This window comes from Pholcus phalangioides, unplaced genomic scaffold, assembly GCF_987345545.1.
Source record: "Pholcus phalangioides strain wild (caught in Gottingen) unplaced genomic scaffold, Ppha-v1.0 ptg000014l_1, whole genome shotgun sequence".
NCBI lineage: Eukaryota > Metazoa > Arthropoda > Arachnida > Araneae > Pholcidae > Pholcus > Pholcus phalangioides.
In genome coordinates, this window is record NW_028301607.1 from 304669 (window position 1) to 330594 (window position 25926).

At 40.4% G+C, this 25926-nt stretch overlaps 2 protein-coding genes across 5 annotated transcripts in view; one reads left to right on the plus strand and one right to left on the minus strand.

Moving 5' to 3' along the window:
* The window catches only part of LOC149077872 (putative Na(+)/H(+) antiporter nhx-9), a 160384-nt gene that overhangs the window by 33525 nt on the left and 100933 nt on the right, over positions 1–25926 (minus strand). For all 4 annotated transcript variants that reach the window (XM_089241478.1, XM_089241475.1, XM_089241476.1 and 1 more), the window contains exons 2-5: positions 8546–8644; positions 6791–7117; positions 5965–6010; positions 5754–5795 (exon numbers count right to left, since the gene is read on the minus strand). In XM_089241478.1, the coding sequence (XP_089097604.1) occupies positions 5754–5795; positions 5965–6010; positions 6791–7117; positions 8546–8621 (491 nt within the window). In that variant the 5' untranslated portion in view covers positions 8622–8644. The remainder of the gene's footprint in view (positions 1–5753; positions 5796–5964; positions 6011–6790; positions 7118–8545; positions 8645–25926) is intronic.
* Positions 12299–14119, plus strand: LOC149077873 (uncharacterized). The gene has a single exon (XM_089242073.1). The coding sequence runs from the start codon at positions 12299–12301 to the stop codon at positions 14117–14119; it is 1821 nt and encodes a 606-aa protein (XP_089098199.1).

Here is a 25926-nt window from a genome sequence, read left to right on the forward strand (position 1 = left end):
TTGTAGGCATGTAGTGTCTAACTAATTGTATTGTCTCTCTATCTTGATTGAAGTATAATTATTTCAATCTTTATACATATTATGCAATTTCGAAACAACGGTTTGATACAAGAAGTCATTAAAAACATATATAAACAGGACTTGTAGTCTTTTGAGGATTAACGCGTTTATTGCAGCGCTTCTCAACCTTTTTTGACCCACGGAGCCCTTTTCCGGTATGTAATTTCTATGGCGGAGCCCCAGACGCCTATTTTTTTTATTTATTCATCAAAGTTTCTGACTTATTTTTATTATTCAAAAATATTAATTATTTTTTTCAAATTTACTGGTTTTTTTTATTTATTTTCCTCGAGTGGCCACGGAACCCCTGGCAGTTTGCACGGAGCCCTAAGGGATCTGCGGGGCACTGGTTGAGAACCGCTGGTTTATCGGAATCCTCCAATATTGCCAAACTGATTGATTTGGCATGAACAGGCTGGTAGGGTTACTAGTTGGCGAGATGTCATGTTTCCCGCTCAAAGGCTTTTCTTCTTTACCCTTCAGAACGCCTGCGGTCATTTTCGCTCTCCTCTGCCTCCTCAGTATGTTACGGGACATCGATGCTGATCTCGATGTATTTTCTCTTTTGAAATCACTCTCTTTGTCATCTCCCCAGTATGTGTTCGGCCTAAGGCGCCTAGAGTGGCGTCCTCGATCTTTGAATGGCATATACCAATTTTCTGTTCAAAGTGATGTCACACAAATCATTAAAAAAGAAAAAAAAATGTGATTGATTGTAGTGATAATATTGACGTCACACTTTCGCTCACAGATGACGGATAAGGCACCGTAGGTTTTCAAAAACGAAGCCCTTATTCAACTACATGAGACCAGTTTCAGCCGACCGCACCCAAATTCGTTATAATGATTTAAAAAATTTAACCATCTTTGATTATCCGCGTAAAATAATTAACAAAATGAAAAACGAATGAATAAATAAGTGAATAAATAGCAAAATTGAAATTTCATGGGATTATATTTAGCGACATCTAGTAAATAATATTCTCATGATCTTCTTTCTTTTTGATAATTAATACCTATTATTCACCAAATAATTGAACTTAAATTGATTAAAAATATTATTATAATATCAATAAATTAAGATAATTAATATGGTAAGTCACTCATATTTTGAAACAAATTTATTAATAATATATTTAAGAAATAAATAAGCTTTTATTATGGCTTGATATCTAGTCTACTTGATATCGGTACCTTCGAAGGTAACGATTGTAATATTTATGTCTTCCACTCGTGGTCGTTCAAGCGTTAATTAATTTATATACTACTACCACTGAACCACACATGCACCTCGTATTCCTGTTATGAATTTCTAACGAATTGGTACATGCTGGAATGCGTGTGTATGTATAGTGAACCTGACGGGAAGTTTGTTTCTGTGTAATGCTTTCTTGTTGTGTTTAGTGCCTCCATCTGCCATCAATTTTTTCTAATAATGAGTGAAGTGTAAAATGATTGCATAGTTGCACTGTTAGGCCTCTTGCTCTCTGTGGTGAGACTTTTTAGCGGGTAGATCGGCTCGCATTCGCGCCTCGAAGTTGGGAACCACAAAAAATCAACTTCATCCGATTACCGCGATGCGAGTCCGTCAGTATAACTTTATACTACCGTAATATAGCTACGAGATGCGGCGAGAGTTGCGTTTTGATAAAGAAACAAAAAAATAAACAACTGTCAATTTTGGCTTAACATGCTCCTCGTGAACCTTACTTCGAGAATTTTCGATATAATTGCCCTAACGCAGAGGTCTCTAACATGCGGTACGTGGTCTGTGCACTTCTCGAGGAACGTTATGAGCCATCCGGGGGGGGGGGTTCATGAAAAGTAAACAGCGATGGTGGAATAAAAAAACCGAAGTAATAACAAATCAGGAAAAAAACAATAATTAAGGCACTGTATACGAAAAGATATACAAATGCAGTCAACACTCGATATAACGATCCCCCTTCGTGCTGTTAAAACAGGCGTCATATTAAGAGGATCCTGTAACGTGGGGTCGTTATAACGAGCGTCGACTGTGCAAACATAAATAATGGGTGAAAATGTCTGCTATGTGTTTCTGAGGAGTTGAACCTCAGAGTATTTTGAAGGTATACACGCCTCCTGTTTGTCTCTAACGGTATACAAGATTAATTTTTAAACTCAATTAGTATTTTTAGGATCCGAGAAAAAACACATTTTTCCTTATGTTTGAGGAGCCTCCTACGTTTTTACATGGCTCTGAAGGGTAAACAATCATACTGCACATTTCAAGCGGAATGCAAAGCATTCTACGCATTTCTAGAAGTACTCATGTTTTAAGTTGGGAAAGCCTACCTGGCATTTTCCAGTGCATACTTTGGCATTTTTAAGTGCATACTTTGGCATTTTTAAGTGCATATTTCGGCGTTTTTAGTGCTAATTTGGACCTTTCTTCAAATGCATATTTTGTCATTTTTAGTGCTAATTTTGACCTCTGTGACCTTTGCTCTAATTGCGACCTCAAGTGCATATTTCCAACTTTTGAAGTGCATATTGTGTCATTTTTAAGTGCATGTGTGCACATTCTTAAATGCTTATTTGCATATTTTTGTGAGTGTATGTTTTCATATTTTCGGAGCATATTTCTCGAGTTTTTAGTGCATATAATCCGGGCTCTAGTTATTAAAATAGAGTGGAATCCATCATTCCTCGCACAAAAAAAAAAAGAAGCTTCTGACCCATCTCAGGGGAAGAAATGAAAAAAAGAGGTTTGAAAAAAAACGATTCTCTTAATAATAGGAAAAAGGCGAAGCCATGATAAATCCTATCACATAAAAAGGAACTCGAAAAATAAAACGCTATGACACAGTTACTTCCATTTTGCCAAACGTAGGCAAGAAAAAGCAAACAGCGTTGGGCGGGGTATTGCCATATCTATTACATTGGATCGCGGTTTTTTCGCCCTTTGAAGAAATAATACACATACGACGCTTTTTTACCGTCTTGGTAACAGGAAAAAAAAGGAAAGTCCTGGGAAATGAAATGACAACTCGAGATTATTATTTCTTCAATCTCGAAAATATATATACATGTTTGAAAAACATTCGAAGCAATTGCATTAATGCGTTTTCCTGGTAGACATTGAATCGATATCGCGAGTGAATATCATGCACGGGACTATCGATATTCGTCGTTATCTTTGAGATATCGATCGGAAAGTGATGTACGCTGCATGATTAGAAGTTTCCGCTCCCGTAAACGCATATGTGAGGTAATTCTTTTGATCGGTGTGAGTCCAGTTTGAATGGATTCACGGAAAATTCACCGACAACAACGTCTCAATGATTTCGTCCATCATTATGTCGCCTGGCGTCTCGAAGTACAGTCGCGTAAAAATTTCAAGATCTGGTACACTATATATAAGATATCATCACCATGCGCTTCTCTTGATATTGGCTACATGGCAGTGTTATGCACTCCTATACATAGAATTTACACATGGGGTTAGGCAGCACCTCCTACAGATAGAAGGCCTCTGCACTATTTGCCATAAACGTCATTCAGACTACCTAGCAAGTTTGGCACATTTTGAAGCACAGCAGCCTATCTCGTTTCTTCTTATTTTGGCGTAGAGTCTTTCTGATTGGCTCACAAATACGGCATAGTGATTGGATGTGGGGCATAGCATAGAAATCACCAATTCTGAGCCCGATCATTTCTTTTCCTCACAACGATGATACTGACAGGGATTTTTTTTTCGTATCAAGCAGTATGTGTGCTTCAGGGAGCATCGTGGTGCTCGCGTGCAACAGGTTGAAGATGCCTATTCTATGGCCTTTGTATTAAAAGCCTTAAATTATTGGTTTCCCCCACGCCGATGCCTTCACCCAGTCCTTGTGGGATCTCAACTTCATAGTAACTGGTTAACATCTAAATAATGCATATAAACGCCCTTAACTAACTGAATATTCCCAATAAAACGGAAAATATGCCCTAAAATTGTTTAGCAACATTAGTTTTAGCGAACTAATGTGATAATGAAAAGTTTTTATGCAGTGTAAACTGTTTTGAACCATTACTCACTGTATAAACAAAATTATTCTTCGTTCTACTGATCACTACGAGTATCAAAGAATCAGTAACATAGCTTTCAATTTTTTTTCTTTACTTTTTGCAGTTAATGTACCAAACCAGCACCTCCTAGAGATAGAAGGCTGCACTGTTTGCCTTAAACATCATTCATACTACCTAGCAAGTTTGCCACATTTTGAAACGCATCCTATTCTCGTTTAGCGTTTATCGCTTTATTAGCGTTTCTCCTTATTTTGGCTTAGAAATTTCCTGATTGGCTCACAAATATCACATAGTGATTGGATGTGGGGCATAGAAATCGCCAATTCTGAGCCCGATCATTTCTTTTCCTCACAACGATGATACCGGCGGGGATTTTTTTCTCTGAATATTCTGAGGGAAAATGGACTACTTACTGACGTCACAAGCAGACTGCGGAGGCCTTCCATCTCTTGAAGGTGCTGGTTAAGCTCATTGACCGAGATCACTATTACGTCACCTAAAAGAGAAAGCGGGGCTAAAGAGATAAGGGACTCGAAATATTTTAGTATGTGATAGTGTGTTACACTATCAAACAAATGTTACACTGACAAATGTGTAATGAATCAGTTATTACGTATGATTAGTAGATTTATTTGCTGACCGCCTCCGTAAGTTTGACCATTTTTCCACATATTCCGGCGATTATGCACAAGGCCGAGATTGCAGTATAAAAAAGTTTGATAAAATCCCTTTAAAAAAACTTGAAAAATCCAACAAATAAAGCTCATAGGTTACATTCCAGCAAATGCAACCCATAATCTTACAGATTGAATTTTTCAAATTTTATAAAAGAACTTTTTAGGAAACTTTTATTGTGTAGTCATCCCGACATAACACGCATAGTTGGTAAATTTCATAAATACAGTACTACAAAAAAATACATAATTTTTACCGGTAATGCATAATGCCCAAGCGTACAATTTGATAAATACTCGTAATTTATATCAAATGTGAGGAATTTATAACGATTTATCCTGTTCATCAACGACGCTTGTGCATTATGCATAATCACTGCCTAATGAAAATTTATAAAATACCAAAAAGTAGGCGGTTATTATGCATTACAACTTGTATGGCTATAATAGTATAAGCAGGCTTCAGTTGACCCCCCAGCCCAGATGACGCTTTTATAATACACAAAAAAACTCGCTTTTTAGTGACGTAATTATGATCTTAGCCAATGAGCATAATCCCATGCTAAAATCCTACGTATAGGATGGAATAACGCTACCCGGCACATTCTTTCCGACTTTCTAAGCAAATTGTTAAGGATCTTGGTAAAAATAAATTCAAAAGTAACTCTTGCTAAAACTTGAAAAGTAGCCGCTAAACATTTCTTGTGGCCCTGGCTCCTTCATCTCATTAGAACGGCCCCCTATCAAACAGAATTATTAAAATTTGTAACTATCATCTTACAAATTGAGATACCCACACATAGATAGACACTTTAAAAAAATCATGATCTGAGAATTGAACGCCGCTAATTCAAATCTAACAAGCAAAATCAGAACTAATTAGAAATATTGCTCAAACTCGAACATTTATAATTAGTTCGAATTGGCGAGGTTTGGCCGTAAATGAACAATTACTGAACAATGAGCAATTTAACATGAACTTACTGGACAATCGTTCCAACAACGATGCCGAGCATGATGAGCATACTGGAAAAAAAAGGGGGAAAAGAAAATTACACATGGGTGTGTTGAATGATTTCCTTTTTATCTGCAACATGTTTGTTAAATATAGTTACAAGCATGTTTATTTTCAATTAAATAAAGCAGCTGTAATTGCTAAACTGACTCTCGACTAATGTTTCATGTTTTCACTCACCATGACTCGGGGAAAATGGACGACAAGAAACCGGCATGATGAAAACCTGGAAGAGAAGGAAAATAGAAAAAAAGATAACTAGAATATATATGTACGCTTTTTTGTACGAGATATACCAGCAGGACCGTTTCTACGAGTTTGTGCAGGGATCAAGGGGCACTCAGAATACCCACTTAAAAATGGTTACTCAGAGATATGCGCACACTAAAAAATTCAGAATGAATATAGAGTCACCCCGTGAGGAGATCACTGTTCTCCCTACCGTTACCTGCCCGAGAGCACTGTGAGTATATATGTGACTCTAAGCTCTTTATCTAAACTGTTGCTCTCCACGACATGTTCAACATGGCAACGTGTTCTCTGAGGCATCGCGTAGTGTTTGATTCCGTAAGCGGCATCACAAATTCGGAAATTACAGTATTTTTGCTCTTTTTTTGCCGATATTTCACGACTCAAAGAAAGAAAAATTTAAGTGCCCCCTTGGGTTGAAGTCAGTTGAGCCACGGTTCAATTATCACTAGTGCAAAGGCACCAGACGTTTGCGAATAGCTGACATAATGCAAGAAGATTCCGTGGAATGAGTGGATTCGTTTAAGGTTTGTGGGGCACTTATTGATAAAATTCAGGTTTTTAACCAATCCATGTTGATCCCTTATCCAAAAATTGTGACTGAAGTTTAAACCATGTCGGTGAATACGACCCTTAGTTAGATCGATACATAAATCTTTGATAGCACTCTCCAATCCATGGGATAAGTATCCCGAGTGTCTGAATCTTCGAGAAATGGCATGAATTTCGAAACAAACTGTTAATGAAACGTACTCACCAATTTTGCACAGTCCGGCCACGATGACCACGACCGTGTAGATGAGCGGCGTTTTCACGTAATCCCATTGCCAGGACGCAACGTGAATAGTGGAATGTTCGTCACCGTGGTGTTTTTTCTGCGTGCTGATGTCCGAAGCGTTGGCGTCGACGTTTCGGTCCCACACGTCTTCGTGGTGGGGATCACTCCCTCCTCCTCCCACTGCCCCTTCTTCTTCCTCATCTTCGAAAAGACCTTCCTTATGGGTGACCACTTCTTTCTTGAGGTACTTCGCAGACTCCGCAGCCAATGTGTAGGTCGGAAGGACTTCGTTCTCACTCGGGTCATCTTCAAATGTAAAATCAAACGCTTATCTGTATTTAAGATTCGGAATTTTTTATTCCAATCGTTAAGGGGCCATTCGAGTATCACGTCAACGGAATTTTGGTCATTTTTGCCCATTCCCCCCCCCTGTCCTTGTCAGCAATTGTGAGCAAAGTACTGGCTCACATCTGCAATAAGTCTGGTCCAAATCCTCGTAGACTGGTACTGGCCCCCATCTAGTAAAATTTTCGCTGACTCCCCCACCCCCAAAGGAGTACGTGTCCTTGCCTTACGACAAAAAAAAATGTTATTTATGTTGCAAATAGTTAAATATTGTCGAAGAAATATATCTTTATCAGTTGTTTTAATCATTTTTTGTTCATTTAAAAACCTATTTAGAGGTTGTAACTGATAAATTCTGTGTAAAATTTACTCCCCATCTCCGACAAACCTCCGATCCACCAGTGCCCCCCCCCCCCAGAAGAAAAACTTGAAAACAGTCCTGCCCCCCTAAAATTTTCCGTTCCCATGCCAAGATTGCCATCCACGACATGTAACCTCTATTGCCCCCCGTCTATCCTCGATCTTCCTATAACCCATGCCTGTAAACCTTCAACAGGATGGGGGCAACCAGGCTAAGTTATGTTCTGCGGCATCTCCACATCCTAACCGGATCACGGCCCGCCTCAACGTATCAATGAAGAGATATAAGCTGGCGGTCGAAGAAGACCAAGGCCATGTCGGGAAATGTGCGTGTATGTGTTGTGAACCTTACGTGAAATGCGTTTCTGCGTAATGATTGTATGGTGCTGCCATCTGCCATCAACGTTTAAAACCATGAATGAAGTTTAATGCTTAAATAATTGCACTGTTGTAGCCCTGTTGCTCTCTGTGGCGAGATTAACGGGGCAGCTCTACCTGATTGCATGTACGACAAAGACAAGACCTCCCAATCGATTTGTAGCATCACGGTCATTTTCTGCACGAACGAGGACCAAGTAGACCAGGATCTACAATTTATTGCTGATTCCGAACGGCAGCGTTAGATTTTCTCGCCCTTTTTTATACTCACCGGTCATGTTGTTACCTTTTCTGTTGTACCCTAGCGTCAGGAAAGTTGCTGGCTAGGAGGAATCGGTCATCAAACTTGCGACACCTCTAAACACCCCTTTCGGTACTTTAGGCGAGTATCTTATCGACCTGGGTTGCCTACTATGTGCTCTAAGGCTTTCCAATTTACATTAATTTTTTACTACCGGTGATCATAGATAATTTTCCACTTTCATATTTTTATACACTATTGCTCACGTAATCATCATTTGAACGGACCTCGTCATCAAAAATCAGCAAATGCGAACCCTCTTCCCTCCCGCCACTCCCATGGGTGTTGACGTAATACTTGAATGTGGCCCCTAATCGTGTACTACAACTACTACTACTAATATTACTTACTCCAAGGGGTGTGGTCACTCAATGCTGATATACCAACGAACACCAAACACACGATTGCTAAGGAATGTAGAAACATGACAATGTATTTTTCACATGTACCTGAAAAACATGAATCAGAGGAAAACAATTAGTACTAGGATAATGGAAATTTTCAACTAATATTTCAATTACATGCATTTCACACGGGATGGAATGTATTTCCGTAGCAGATTGGTAAAAGAAATGCTAGTGGGGCTAGTTACACAGAAACTCGTGAAGCACGAGTGTCTGGTGCATCTGAGCACATGTATAGTAAAACCTATCTAAATTAGACATCTACGGTGCCATTAAAACCCCTGTCTAAGTTGGAGAGGCGTCCACGAAATGGGGGTACAATTTTGTGAGAGCTCCGTGTAATAGGATTATGTTCCCATTCGATACCGCCCAATGTAGAACGGTGTCCAAACTGATGGGTTTTGCTGTATCAGGAAATCGTACCAGAATAATATAGATTCAAATGCGATTATATTGTCAATAGGTCCTCTAAACACCCAAAAATAGCCCCTACCCGAAATCCTTATACTACATGGTTATTTTCGTATTGAAATTATAAATGAATGAACATGACTCGGTGTCCTTGAGGTTATACTCCAGGGCACTTAATTTATTTATAGTTTTTTGTGCAGTCTATATTTTATAATTGTAGTTTGAATACATGATTTTCAAAGAGTTCCCCGAACTCGGTTGTATAACCTGTTTATTTTCGTTATGCCTGTCCTCGCATATAGTTTTTGAAATCGTGTCTGAATGGGAGCATGACTCTGGGTCATCCAAGTCGAATAACCAGGACCTCCCCTGATTTTAGCGTACGGTCTCCGGTTCTGAGCCACCCTGTAAGAATAACTTCATACAACGTACGGGACAGCCGGCAACACCGCAGTTGCGATCATCATGTTTTCACACGGAAAAGTGTCCACATCGTAAAGAACGGATCAATCGATGATTACATCGGGAAAATGTCACGGTACAATCTTCTTTTTCGAAGAAAGAAATTGATCAATTTCTATTTAGAGAAAGATTTCGTTGGCTTAAAAATCACCGCGAAGTCAAGATTAGTTTCTGTCATGTTCCAGACATGCTTATCCACGAAACGGATCGAAAATGTACCTCAACATGAAACCTCGTCAAAAGCCAGACTAAACTCTCGTGAATTCAAGCAATTTTATTCGATCTCCATGAAAAAAATATTTATTCACAGAAAGAAGATCTCTTGTGGGGGGGGGGGGGGGAAAGGGGGTTACCGCGACACCAGACTGGGCTTTAAGTACGGTATCACACCATAAACGTTTCATAAAATTTCATTTGTAAAACTCGAAAAGTTTTAGCAGAAAGACTATCGGTTGAATTTTCTCGAATGTAACCGGACAAAAAGTCCGTAAAAAATTTAAAAATTAATAAAAACCGGAAAAATAACTCAAATAAAAAACGGTTTGCACGGTTAGCGTCATTAGGTCACGGGAATTTTTTTTTTTTTATGACAGGAAAAAAGTTCAAAAAATAGCCGATAGGTGGAGCTCGTTTAGAGTGACTTCGGTGGAAATATGCAAATGTGACGGTTACAAGAACTTGCGCTTCCTGATCCACAACCAGTTCACCGTTATAAACCGTGGGTGTATGTGGACCTGCTGCACTCTGCCGTTGCTAGATTAGTGCCTCGTCTGCTATTGATGGTCATGTGGAACACATACTGTTGTAATTAACGATTTGGAGGCATTCTGTTCGTTATTTGCGCGTCTTCTCTTTGAATTGTGTACGTCAGCGCCACCTAGCGGTTGTTTTTTCCGGTCTTTTGTTTTTATTTTATAAAATCTCTCGCGACCCTCTACCCACTCTTTTGGAACGGTCTATACCATATACGCGTAATCCATGACCCACGGGAAAGTTGCGGCCCTTGGATTCATCTGATGTGGACCGCGACTTCAAACTTAATTTTGTAAAAACTAAATTGAACTAAGCGACACATTTACAGATCACCTGAGTTGGTATGTTTTAGTGCTGAGGTTATCGTGCATTTCCAAAGCACTTAAACATCCCATGGCACATTTACAGATCACTTAAGTGACCCGTGGTACAGTTGTGTGACATTTAAGCGACACGCAGCCATATTTCTGTGGAATTTAAGTGGCACACGGCACAGTTTTGTGGCATTTAAGCGACATGCAGAGTAAGGTTCCGGGACGAATCGTCAGGGAAGCTGCTAAACTAAGAAGCAAAAGAGGGAAAAACTACCCTGAAAAAAATAGCGCGGGAGCCACAGGGAGAAGAAAAGAGAAACGCTCCCCCCTGGGGTCTTTTTTTCATTATTATTATGAGGGTGGGGTTGTAAGGTGTGATGTGCTCGTTGTGTAGCATTTTTTTTCTATCCTCCTTAATCAAAATAAATATGATTATTGTTTTGAAAGACGACTCATCAATGAGTACGTGTTCAGTTACTCGACCACGAAGAGGGAGGATCGTTACTGGCGCAGTCGGTAGGATTTAGAACTGAAAAAAAATCGGGGGAACATTTTGAAGAATAACACTTATGAAGAAGGACAAAATGGTCACAGCGTTCCTCCATTGTCAAGCTGAAAGAGAAAGCATGGACTGCTGATGACGGGTGGTTCCTGAGAGCACCATTGCTCTGCAGTTGAAAGGTAAAGAGCATCATTTGCTCCAGAGGCGTATGTGGCGAGCATCAGTTCCAGTGGTGTATTCAGCGACCATAGGCGTAGGTGGCGAGCATCAGCTCCAGTGGCGTATTGAGCGAGCATCAGCTCCAGTGGCGTATTGAGCGAGCATCAGCTCCAGTGGCGTATTGAGCGAGCATCAGCTCCAGCGGCATAGTTGACGAGCATCATTCCTCCAGAGGCGTAGGTGGCGAGCATCAGCTACAGTGGCGTATTCAGCGAGTATCAGCTCCAGTGGCGTATTCAGCGAGCATCAGCTCCAGTGGCGTATTCAGCGAGCATCAGCTCCAGTGGCGTATTCAGCGAGCATCATTGCTCCGGCGGTTCGTGTGGCGAGCATCAGCTCTAGTGATATACGTGAGAGCATTATTGCCCTGTTGTGTGTCAAGTGAGAGCATCATTGCTCTGTTGTTTATCAAGTGAGAGCATCATTGCTCTGTTGTGTGTTGAAACGGCGGTAATTACGCGAGTACTGATTTTTTTTTTTTTGGAAAGATACGTCAGTATTATTCGCTCAGAAAATGATATTTTTTTTTGAAACGTCAGTTTATTATTGAGAATGTGATTTTTTTTTTTTTTTTTTAACAGCGGTATTATCGCACATACTAATTTTTTTTTTACAATTATCTTTGAATGTACGATTTTATTTTTTTTAATTTTTTTTGGGTTTGTTTGAAATACGTCAGTATTATTGAGCATATATCTATCTATATATGTATATTTTTTTTTTTTACGAATGATTAGTCATTAACATATGACGGTGGACGTATACACGTAGACTAAGTGTGAACATTTATAAGCGAAAAAAAAAAAACAAAAAAAACGATATACCAAGCAACATGGCATATCTCGGGCGTGCAAGGAGGGATGATTTGGTGATTTTGGCAGAGGAGTTGGGTCTGGTGGTCAAGGACGGATCGAACATATTGGACTTGAGGAATAGCATTCTCAAATGTGACGGCTATGACGAGGAGTTCATCCGAGAGCAGCCGTCATCAAGGGAGACAGGGAAGCACGAGAAGAGCGTGACCTAGCTGAAGGAAGGATGCGTGAAGAACGAGAACACCTCTTTCGAATGGAAAAACTCCGCCTGGAGATGGAAAGGACGAACGCATCCACAAATGGACGACAGAATTTAATCTCATTCAGTACGGAACTGACGAGGCTTGTTCCAAAATTTGACGCCAAGGAGGATGACATCGCCTTATTTCTCATAATATTTGAACGCCAGGCGAACAGAATCGGGGTGGACAAAAGAAACTGGGTGTCAGCTTTGCTGACCTTATTGCCGTCAGATATAACCCAATTAATCGCCCGAGAATCGGAAGAGAAGTTTGATGATTATGAGTACATTAAGGAGATCCTCCTTAGGAAATTCAAATTAAGTGCGGAACATTTCCGGCAAAAATTCACCAAACATCAACGCAACCCGGCGAAATCATGGCGAAAATTTGTCTTCGAAATATCGAATTTCTTCGAAGAGTGGATCCGGGGTCTAGACGTTGGTGACTTCGAGACACTGAAGAGCCTTGTCATTACTGACCAACTAAAACGACGAGTTCCCGGCGATATACGTGACCATTTCGTGGACGAATGGGCCTCTTTCATATCTCCGTCTATCCTAGCTGACAAGCTAGATGAATACGAAAGTGTGCGGTCAAACTTCAAGAAGGTGGTCTCAGGCAATGATAACGTGAAAGATGAAGCAGGCAAATATGGTAACAGTAGAAGTTTTCCTCCTAAAGCACCGAATTCCAGGCCAGGACTCAAAACCGAAACGCGTAGAACCTTTGTGAAGCCAACTTGCTATTCTTGTGGCTCGGTTGGGCACATATCGAGGGTTTGCAACCATAATGCGAAAGGGCATGCCGTTGTGAATGCACAGAGTCAATTAATGACGGTGGAACCAAGTGAAGCCTCGAATATTTTGACGGTGAAGGTTTCGGTTCCTGTGTCTTCTGCGAAGGTCACGGGGAAAATCGATGAACTTAAAATTGCACCCATCAAATGCGGAACGAAAAAATTTAAAGCGATTATTGATAATGGAGCTCAGATATCAGTACTGAGAGAGGATTTGGTGCCTTTGAACTGCGACGGAGAAGGTACTATACGAATAATATCTGCGTTCGGGGAAACTGAGGTAGCGGCACTGAAAGTTATCCCGATGAGAATCGATGATGGTATGCACAGCGACATTCGTGTAACTTGTGCCGTGTCGAAGAAACTTGTTAACGACATGTTAATATGCTCAACTGCGTACGAGGCGCTGTCAGAAAGTGTGCAACTCACTGGGTCCATTCGGCATACCGGAGACTCAACGATGTCGGTCGTACAACTCCTGGATTCGAACGTGGAAGGAGGGAACTGCATCCCTGATGCATCACAAGTCCCCGATAAAGGAGACAAAGACTTTATCGGTTTGGAAATTGGAGATGGCGATCTCGAGGAGGGCTGGGACTTCGTACGTCTGGGCCAAAGATCTTATGGCGTAAGGAATGGTGTTCTCACTCACTCCGAGAACGTAAACGGCGAAAATATCGTACAGGTTGTCGTTCCCACCTGCACACGAATGGAAATGCTTCGGATGGCCCATGAAATACCTTTGGCAGGACATCTAGGGGAGCGCAAAACGAAACAACGCATGAAGTATTCGTCCTACTGGCCTACCATCAAAAAGGATGTTCAGAAGTTTCGTAGGAGTCGTCGAGAATGCCAAGTCAGACGCACCGTCACGTATAGAGATCGCCTACCCATCCAACCAATCGTGAGACCCGAAAACCCATTCGAGGTCTGGAGCGTTGACTATATTGGACTCTTAGAACCCAAGTCAAGCAGAGGCCATACATTGCCAGAGTACAACACGTAGGACTGATATTTGATCAGGACGTAGAATTTGGAGATGTGGACTACGCTCCTGTTCACATAAAATGAAATCAGTCCAGGACATTCAGAACCACGTAATGGGGTTATCTAATAAGCTGGAAGTTCACAGCAACGGCAATTATTCGAAACCGAAAGAATTTTTAGACGTGTTCAGCAGAACGCCTGGACAAGCAAAAGTCGGGAAATGTATATATTAGGAAAGTACACGGAAAATGTTTGTAAATGTGAATGCATTTCAGTGCATATGTATTACTAATGTGTACTCAGTATGGTATTTTCATTGATCCCACGATGGTAATTGTTGATTTTGTGATTTTTTTTTGTATGTGTGCTTGAACATGTTTTTCTTTGTTCATTTCTTTTCCTAAATGTGGTAAGCTCAGTTGTCTTGAAAAAAAAAATAGACAATGAGCTCCCAAGGGGGGACGAGTAAGGTTCCGGGACGAATCGTCAGGGAAGCTGCTAAACGAAGAAGCAAAAGAGGGAAAAACTACCCTGAAAAAAATAGCGCGGGAGCCACAGGGAGAAGAAAAGAGAAACGCTCCCCCCTGGGGTCTTTTTTTCATTATTATTATGAGGGTGGGGTTGTAAGGTGTGATGTGCTCGTTGTGTAGCATTTTTTTTCTATCCTCCTTAATCAAAATAAATATGATTATTGTTTTGAAAGACGACTCATCAATGAGTACGTGTTCAGTTACTCGACCACGAAGAGGGAGGATCGTTACTTGCAGCCATATTTCTGTGGAATTTAAGCGACACACGGTACAGTTCTGCTGGGATTTGAGCGGCACGCGGCACAGTTCTAGATCACTTAAGTGATCCACAGCGCATTTCCAGTTCACTGCAGTTATCTCTCTGCGGCACATCTACATCTGGCCCGCGATACGTTTTCAAATGAATGGAGTAGTCTTTAAGGTTGAATTGGAACCCTTGATTTAGCTTAACACGAATATCTTCTGCAAAAGATAATTATTTTCTTTCTGTTTAATATTAGTTTGTAAACCCTCAATTTGGGTAACCTGAACAATAACACACGGAATTATGAACTTTGGACTCTACTTTTAATCCTTTGCTGCCATATTAAATGAGTTATAATCAGATTAGTCTTGAAAGAGCTATCCGAAGGCAGGGCCGCATCCAGATGCTGAGTCAGCCGGGGGAAGCACGCATTCTGATGCCCCCTTGTAAGGTTGAAGATGAGGTTAAATGGTGAAATTTGAGCCCCTCCCCCTCTGGTCCAGCGCCCGTGGCACCAGACTCAAGTTCTGTACCTCTAGTTGCGGCCCTGGTGACGATGCATAGGTCAAAAAACACTGGCTATTAGTCGATTTGAACGACCCATATCGGAAGTCCCTGATTAAGTTTGGATCATGGCCCCATAGCTCAAGAATCCCTGACCGTAAATGAATTTCTACGACTCGTCTCGGAAGCACAGCAATGACCCATAGGTGAAGGAAACCCTGCGTAGTACATGTATGTTGAAGCCCAACTCTGTTTTTCTGTGTTTAGAAATCGAACAATGAGTAATGAAGTGCTATTTTTGAAGTTTTTAGAACAAATTTCTTAAACAATGTAAAAATTCCATTGTTTTGATTGGAAACATTATGTTTCCAGATTGCTTCATTTTCATCCATCGCCTCTGAGGAGCGGTCCACGGCTTTTGCCCGTCCCATCTTCGTGACGCCGAGTTTGTAGGACCAATTCCTCAGTTTGGCTCCGTGTGCAGCTGGTCTGTCGACATTTCACTCGCGGGCGTGATGGTCGACTGTCAAGAAAGCCGGGGCAGAGGAAAAGCAAACCATGTCGAAAGGCTTCTTTCCATCGTTGGGCCGAACCATACGACCTCAACCGGGGCTCGGCCGAAATGTGGTGTACGGGCGAGTCCTCTACCAGGGCACCCAACCAACTTGCGGTTGCTGCTGTCGGGCCCGTCGAGAGGTCTTCGATGGGTTGCGCAGGATAAAGACGGAAATACGCCTACGTGGGAACCCGCCGTACACAAAGGGGTAACGCGCCTGGCACCATACCTCCTGAGTGGTGTGGAAAATAGTCCTTTTTTTTTATATTCTCTTCTTGGCCTGGTGAGTATTCTTTGCCTTCAACCACTTCGCTTACAAGGTTTTGGCAAGAAATTCGGATTATCTATTTTTTACGAATCGGTAATAAATATGGTTACATTGTGCTAGCGTAACCGTACGTCAGAAAAAGGGGGGGAAATATACATATATATATATATATATATATATATAAAAGAGAAAAATAAATAATAGATAAGGTAGATAAGAGAGTTTTTTTAGAGTCCTCTTTTATCCTCACCCCATGTTCTCTCTTTCGTACATATATGTATTAAGTCGAAAGATACATTATATGTGTGGAAAGCAAATCAATAACAGTTGCATACAAATAAAGGCGTGAAAAGATAGAGAAATAGTGCAACTTCCGTTAAGATAGGATCAGTATAAAGCTTCGCAATGGTGAAAAAAGAGGAAAGAAAACACAGAGAAAACTTGCTTGAATTTATTCCATTGGTGTTTGAACGTAATGCAGGGCGTTTCAAAAAGAATCACTCGATTTGTAGTGCGTATGTTACGAAAAATATTGAACATAGACACTTAAGATTAATTTCATATTAAATGGCTAATCATGAAGTTTCTTTACAAACCAAATTAAAGGTGTTCAATATGTCCACCTTGGGATGCCCAGCATACGTCTATACGGCAGTCAAATTCGTCCTTTACTTTTGCGACCGTGTTTGCATCCACCTCGAGTGGATTTCTGCGGACTACGTGCAAAAATGTGTCGGATGTGCTCCACAGCTTCGTCTGCCATGCGGGAACAGCTAGGGAATTTCCCTTTACACAGATGTCCCGTGTCTCGGAATTGTTTATACCATCGCCTAATGCTTTGAGCGGTAGGAAGTTAAACAATAGCAGTAGGATGCTACACAATACCAGGATATTGCCTACGAAAGCACGATGAACAGTTGTTACGGACTCAAGAGAGAGCGCAGCTCAGAAAACAAACCGATTTGTGTTGTGCAGTCGCCATCTTGAAAAACACTGAAGTGGCGGCCGAAGGAAGAGCGTCAGCGCTTCCTGTCGGCAACTGCGTGAAACTCGAGATCTCTTTCTACCCCTATGCATTATTCGCAATTCTTGAAAATGCCCGCCACTCGTGCGAACGAAACGTCGGAAGACAAAAACTGTATTTCACGTCGGCCAAAAAAAACCAGAAAAAAACTCTTAAATTTAATTCTAATTTATCGACTCCCCGTTTCTTTCGGTACGTTACGGTTAGAGAGATGACGCGAATCAGCCCAAATTTCGCTTTAATGAAAAAACAAGTGATTATGAGAAAAATGAAACGTTCTATATTCTATTGCTTTCTTTTCGGTCCCCATTGGTTTCTTAAGAAACTTATTTCTAATATGTATTTTATATTCAGGAGAATACATTTCACAAAAGAATTTATATAGATCGCCATAAGTATTTGAAACACAAAAAATAAATGGTGTTCTTCATACCAGGGTGGCAATCCAATATGGAATAAATGAAAGAAAAATCCAGGAACAAATGGTAGCCGTCAACACAAGAAGCTTCATGTGGACAGTTTCAAGAGAAACCAAATATAAAATCAAATTTAAATTCGCTTTCCACTCCCTTCGTTCATTTTAGATTTCGCCCTTGATTTTTTTTTTTTCATACTTTCTTCCGTATTCTCCATCGAGATATATTCTTCTTCTTCGTAAACATATTCTAGATTTCAATTTTTCCTTTGAGTTTCAGAAAATTTTATGCGTTTCTTTGATTGCGATTTTTTCGAGAAATTTGAATTTGATAATCGACATGTTAATTTATCATTCATTCGATGAGAGTTCTGCACGGAAATTAAATTCTTAAATAAGGAAATCCTTTTTATGTATCAGAAACGTAGTTGGAAACGAATCACAAGAAAAGAAAATAGTAATATATATCGACAGGCAGACAAAAGGCAGCACGAAATAAGCATTTATCTTTTTCAGGATACATGCCCATCGCAAGGTAACTTCTTCCTACCCCCTCCCCACCAATTGGCTTTACAGATTTTGTAAATGACAAATAAGAACGGCCACGATTTTCGCAAAACGCACCACTGTCGGCGTCAGAAATGAGTACATCTGCTAACCGTATCTCACAATAAAATACTCCGATGCAACTCACCTGTTCGGGAATGAAACGGAATTGAATTATCAAGAAAAGTTTCACTTTTAAGAATGAGAGAATTTCAACAATGCCAAGGAAATTAATTCTATCTACATTGTTGAAATACATTCCTCAACTATCAACAATAAGCACTCTGAACCCATCGCGTCCATTGTTGAAGAATGATACAAACATTATAAAAAAGAATGTTTTAGTGCAAATTCTTTGTATGCGATGTCTGGGTGAGAAGGACTCCTTCTTCCACGAAAGGCCTATTACAAATTAGGTTCGTGTCAGCCTATCGGGATCGTTAGGTTGACAGTGTTCGGAGGTATTGGGCTTGCCCTTAGAAGACGGCTGGATTCATTTCTTGGTTTTCTTCTGACTGAGCTAAGTGAACGGCAGGCATACCGGTCACTCCTTCCAGAGTTTTCTCTTAATACGCGAGGTTAGGAGAAGCGATCGGCAACTCGTCGATCGTGATCGTCAGAGCGGAAATCGTTCGCAATTTGGTCAATCGCGAAAGATAAAAAAAACAACCATTGAATTTGACTTTCGTTTTCGATATATTTGAATTCATAATTTCCATTAGGTGTATGAAAGTAACACGAAGTTTCAAACTTCAGGAATTCACGATCTAAGTCGATTGCCATGGGAGAGAAAATCGATGAAACGCTGAAATAATTTTTACCAAAGGAAATATGAATTCCTTTTGTAATTTTTGTTGCGAACCGTGTATTGCAAGAAAACTAGCGAATTTTCATCCCAAATATGCATTATAATGTTTTTGTAGTGTTGTAGACTGACACTGCTCAGACCAATGTAGCGCCTGTCAGTACTGAAAATACTGTACTCCTATCTATTTAGCGCCCGTTCTGGAGGATATATCTGATTGAAATTTGGTATATACATTGTATGATTCATTCTGAAATAGGAACATTCTATTTAAAAGCAATATTTTTACCTGGTGGCCGAAAACTGAACTTTTTTTTCATAAATTATTTTCAAATGATCTCATTTAGATATCCTAAAAATTTGTACATATTCGGATTAGCACTTTTTCAGAAAAACTACTCAGAGCACGGAAACTTTAATTACAATCACCTTGTATGTTACGGTGAATGTGGTAAATCGGTTATTATGCATACTTACCAATCGTCTTGGTGAAAGTATGATAAATTTATCACTTTCACCGGCGAATGTGCACAATACCCAAGTGCCGTTAGTAAGTTTGATAAGTACTAAAATAATTACCATTTTTACCAGAGATTATGCATAATACCCAATCGTCGTTGATAAATTTGATAAATACTTGAACATCATCACCTTTACCTGTGATTATGCATAACACCCATGTATAATTTGTGAATTTGATAAATGTGGAAAAAAAAATCCAAATAAATCTAGTGTGTGATGAATATAGGCGGAAACCCCGATAAAACCATCAATACGGTCTTAACGCATGGGCCCGACCGCCCGCACACAGCTCGGGGCCCATCAAAAATGAGAACCAGCAGAAATTTTCGAGAATTCGCCAGACACGACCTCAGAAAAATAACTTGGCCTGGCCCGGGCTACCCATGATGCTCTTTAGACAGTTCTGATAGCGATAACGAATTTCGCGATCGTACCCCGATATATTGATACAATACATGCATGAGCTTATCATATATGTAGTACGATTTATAATTCTTACCAACGACGCGACGCTTTGGTATTATGCATAATCGCCGTATATAATTATACATATACACATACATACATTGAGTTCATGTTCTTTGACTCCCCCCCCCCCCCAGAAAAAGTTGAAATGACGGCCCTGTATATGCTACAGTTTTCTGCTTTTTCTCTACTTTCACGGGTCCTGTGTTCCCCTTAATTTAAGAATTGCCGAAATAATTAATTGAAGGGTTCGGACGAGTAACGGTCTGCACTACTTTTTCAAACTTCATTCAAAGGAGATGCGACTAAAGTTATCACTAAAAAGGGGAATCTTCGCCCCCCCCCCCTCCCCCGAGAGTAACATAGACCGTTTATCCGTCTGGGAATGTAATTGAGACGCAATAGCGACATAGACCGGTGTTCCAATTATAGAACTCGCGATTGCAGCTGTTGAAAATGGCATATCTAAGAAATTTGTGTTGATTTCGTGGAGGAGTTTCAATTTGAACCGCCGTGTCCGAAAAGTTGAAGACCAAGACATAGTTGCACACTCTCTAAGTCACTCACATTATTCCACGCTCTCTAGGTCATTGTCGCAAGTTCTCTAGGTCACTCACATAGTGGAACACTACTTATGTCACCCATATAGCTGTACACTCTATCGGTGACTCACTTAGCTGCACAATCTCTAGGTCACTCAAGTACTTGCACACTCTCTAGGTCACTCAAGTACTTGCACACTCTATAGGTCACTCAAATACTTGCACACTCCCTTTTTAGGTCACTAAAATACCTGCACACTCTCTAGGTCACTCTTGACCGATTTGGTCTGACTTGATTCCGCTTTATATGTCACTTACTAACATCGCTTTCAAACTAAGATCGTCTCTGCTTTTTTAGGTCACTTCCATGCTTACATTATTTCCAGGTCACTCATTTGGTGACTCGGTTTGTCGCTCACCGACAAAATTCCACCCTCTCTAAGCCACTAATATTTTTGTCACTACTCTACTTACACATTATTTCATTTTTATTTTTGGTCACTGCCATGTTTTCACACTGTTTCGGTGTAGGGTCACTACCATGTTTTTACATTCTTTCGGTCACTACCATACACACTGTTTTGGTCACTGCCTCTTTGGTCGCAGTAAACGCCACTGTTTCTGAGGGGGGGGGGGGGACTTGGAGTGTTCAAAGTGATCTCCACGCCTACGAGATATTTCTGCGTAGATTTTCCTTTTTTTTTCAGGGAGAGGAAAGGCAATTCGGCCAACCATCACTCGGGGCCGTCTTAAGAGCATCGTGGAGCCCCCGGGCCAAGTGATTTTTGTGAGGCCCTAAAAGATAAATTCTAGAAAATTTCAACCAAGTCTCAGTTTTGTGAGGCCCTATTCTGTTGACACCCCCCGGGCCGTGTGCGGGTGGGCCCATGCGTTACGACAGCAATGCCATCACTGTGTGACTATAGTGACTATAGTAGTACATGTGCTGCGAGTCACTCAAGTGATCTGGAGATATGCAGCGGGCCACTCAAGTGATCTGCAGATATGCCGCGAGCCACTTAAGTCATCTGTAAATATGCCGCGGGTCACTTGAGTGGCCTGCAAATGTGCCACTTAGTCCATTGTCAAAAAATTAGGGTCCGAGATTGCGGGCCACATCACATTACTCCCACGGGCCACGACTCGATTATCTACGCTTTACGGCAACAACGTTTACAAACGTATACTTGAAATCTGCATAATCGTAATTACTTAATGCAATTTTTACAGGGTATTTAACTGAAGAGTTAATCAAGTCTTCGCGAGCACGAGATCTGGCATGCTCATCGAGCACTCTCGGTGCTTCGGGGGAGTACCGTGGTGCTCGCGAGCAACAGGGCGAAGATGGCTGACTTACAGCGTCAACTATCCAACCGAAATAATTCCTTACTGCGAACTATGCGAAGTCTCATCCATACGCAATTAATAAGTATGGAGGTGAATTCTGATCGCCATACTCTAGACCAGTGTTTCTTAACCTTTTTCAGCTCATGGCCCCCTATGGATCACATTTTTTTCTCGTGGCCCCCCCCCCCTGTCCTATCCAGGGCCCCCCTCTACCCTCATCAAAGATTGAGATACTTTCTATTTTTTTATTATGAGTGAAATTTTAATAAATCAGATCAATCTCTGGAATCCTGGCTAGGCACGGACTCAAAAATGACGGATTATCATCTCTCCCAGGAGTCAAATTATATGTTAAAAAACAGTCTGTGTAAAATATGGTACGATCCAACGAACATGCACGATAAATCGACCACTTAGCTGGAAGTAATGGATGAAAATCATAGTACCAGATCCCATGTAGTGCAGTTCCCCTATCTCCATTATAGACATGAAGACCCGGATCATGCCCACATAGACCCAAGGGCTAAGATGACCCTGGTTCTATGAACGGATCTGATGAATTCTGAAAGTAGTAATATTTTTTTCAACCATGTTTCACTTTTAAAGCTTTTTTTCTCTTCACAGCTTTCTATGACTCCCTTCACCACCTACCGTGGATCACCTTTCTTCTGATTTTCTCCCGTGGCTCCCCTAGAATATCCCAGGACCACAAGGGGGCCCTATGGCCCCAGGTTGAGAACCACTGCTCTAGACCAGTGGTTCTCAACCTTTTTTTGTCCATGGCCCCGCTTCAACCATTTCTCATTCCTGTGGCCCCCCTCTTTCGAACATGAATAATTTTCTATCCCGCCCGTTTTTCCATTAGAAGATAGTTATTCAAAAATTGTCTGAAGTATATAAATATGTTTGAATTTAATTTGATTAGTTTTTAATTTATGAAAATTACGAAAGAGCAAAATAAACGTAATAGAATACAGTGAAAAAAATAGAATAAATTATTTTTAATCAATGTAAATTCTGCCCTTGAAGACGACACAATGTCATCAAGTCACTGTACTGGATGGAAAATTTGTATTATTTCAAATTAGTTTATTTTTGTGTAAATTATTATGGTTTCGTTGAGAAAATGTCAGTTGTGCAGCTTCCACAATACGCATTCTTATAATAAAAATCACAAAAAGTGGTAGCAAGCAGTTTTATTAGTTTTATTCTCTTGATGCGGATAAAAGTAGTAATGAGGGAGTAGCCACACAGAAATGAATCACAATTGAAAAGTCCAACCTTTCACATCGTTTTCAACGATAATACATATATGAAGGATATAGGTTTATGTTGTAGCCCTACTATGAATTAAAAAAAAAAAATGAACTAAAATACGTGTGAAAAATGTTTAAATACTTTTTTGAAACATTCATACTCCAGAGAAATCATGTACGCAGTCAGGGCCGGATTAACCATTAAGCAAAATAAGCACGTGCTTAGGCGTGTCCGGAAAATTCACCGACAACAGTTCGATGCGAGTCAGTTAGCATGGGAGTGAACGATTGAGTTACTGAGTCAGTGAGAGAGGAGTGAGTGAGTGACCTAATGAGTTACTGAGTCAGTGAGAGAGGAGTGAGTGAGTGACCTAATGAGTTACTGAGTCAGTGAGAGAGGAGTGAGTGAGTGACCTAATGAGTATGTGAGCGAGTGACCTAGTGAGTATATGAGTGAGTGACCTAGTGAATATGTGAGTGAGTGATCTAATGAGTATGTGAGTGAGTGACCTAGTGAGTAAGTGAGTGAGGGGGTGAGTGAATTGATTAGTTTTAACCTAGTAGTGTCACAAATGATTGATTCACTCCCTCACTTACTCGTTCATGGGCTCAGTAGCTCGCTCGCTCACTCAATCACTCTCTCGCTCACTCAATCCCTCACTCACTGACTCAGTAACTCAATCGCTCACTCCCTCGCTTTCTGACTCGCATCGAAATGTTGTCGGTGAATTTTCCTAGCGGTGAATTGCATGGCGGTGAATTGTTGGCGGTGAATTTTCCGAATTAAAGATCCTGAAATTTAAAGAACACTTTGTTGTATAGTTGAAGATCATTATCACAAGAATGGCACGAAAGATGAGAAACTAATAATATTGCAAACTAGACTTCACATTATTGCCAAGTTTTTGCTGTTAGCTTTTCACAATTTTCATAAAGTATGCCCAGGGCTGTCTTAACATCATCATATGCCCACATACAAAGTGACTTTTCTGAAAGAGGCACTACTACCTTGCTAAAAAATTCCTACCTACCTGTTTGCATATTTACTCTTGAAAATCGGAACCAGATCTAATTGTCACTTGGTTGCCAGAAGAGACCAGATGGGCCCCCATGCAGTAAACCAAGTTCTACAGAATAAGGACATGATTTTAGTGGATCAACAATGTATTTTGATCTATAGAAGTAAAAGAAATGCTACCAGGTGTAAATTACGAACTTGACAATGTATCTAAAAAGAAAAAATACCCGATATATAACGGGGTGATTCGTCAGAAATAAGATACCTACTGGCAGGGCAACTGGATACTTGGTTAGCCGGGGCAACTACTCATTTAGGCGCCCCTCGTAATGCTGAAGGATAGGTTGAATGGTGAAATTTGCGCCCCCCTTCCCACTATATGGCCATTCTAAGATTCAATGGTTTCTCCTTGGAGTGCTGGTACAGCCTTTATTCATCAACCGTTCGTCGTAGTGGTATGGTTCTAATTTTAAAAATTCTCAAAATGTGACCAGAAATCACCCAGTACAAGTTTTGAAGATGAAAATACAGTGTACACAAAATGAAGATTTTTATACGATCCCCCCGTCCTCTAACTTCCAATCAGACAGTTGTTGCTTTTTCTCTTCTGAGCCTAACAAGCAAATTACATGTTTTTAACTGCATTATTCCCTGAGGTATTTAAATTCAAAATCTCAGACAGGTCCGGGCTCAGGAGAATTTTGCGGCCCAATGCAAAAAAAATTTTTTTGGGGTTCCCTATAAAACTTTTTTATTTATGTAGTTGCTTCCCGACTTACAAACTTTTCGAGTTACGGATGTAAATCTTGCAGGGGAATTTTTTTTTTCTATTACTCTCATTTTTTTTCATTATTTCAGGAACGCGTCGATAGTCTGGATCGTAATCAAACACGATCCATTAAGAGGGAATGACATTTAAATTAATTTAACAAAATTCATAAATTATTAATAATAATTAGCGCGTGGTCCACCTGCTGACATTTCATCGTGGCTCGAACCATATTGAACAGATTTTTCAATTTTTGTCATACTTTTAAAGCGCTTCATCATCATCTCTTTATCAAATATACGTTGCAATTCGATAACTTCGATCATTTTTATTATATCTTCAACATTATAATTAATGTAAATTAATAGAAGTAAAGGAATCAAGTACTGGAATTCCATGACCCCCACAAGCAAGAATAAGGCTGACAGGCAGGATCGTCGAAATAGCATCATAGGCCCCGAGCCAAGAGATTTTTTGGAGGGCCTACCTGAAAAATTCTCAAAAAATTCAACTGTGTCTCATTTTTCTGAGGCATCTCTTCTCTTGAGGACCCTCGAGCACTGCCCGGGGTGCGAGAAGCATGCGTTAAGACGGCACTGCCTAAGGTTCGCACCAGGCGTCCTCCTTTTTCAGTTTTGAATCTGGTAACCCTATCTGAAGGCCACATAATCCGTATTTTCACTTATTTGTTCGATCATCCATATTGTCCGAATGTTTTTGTACAAATAAATTTCGAGATTAAATGGCAGCACCAACAGTATGTAAATCAAGCCTCCGGAGAGAGTATGACGTCAGCGGTCTCCGCCTTGAGTAGCAGTGCTGAGTCCCCCAACATCTTTCGTCGGAACATCACGTGACTCGGAGGAAACAAACACGATCCCCCGTTATTTTCTTATGGCATAGAATATAGGAGTTTAAAACAATAAATTAAAAAATAATTTCAGCATCTCGATGAGTCCAAAATTAATGAAAGTTATAATTTCAGCATTAATGGAAGAAAATATTCTAGAATTAA

What these genes read in the sequence shown, in the direction of transcription:
- LOC149077873 (XM_089242073.1), top strand. Translation starts at nt 12,299, where the DNA reads ATGCGTGAAGAACGAGAACACCTCTTTCGAATGGAAAAACTCCGCCTG.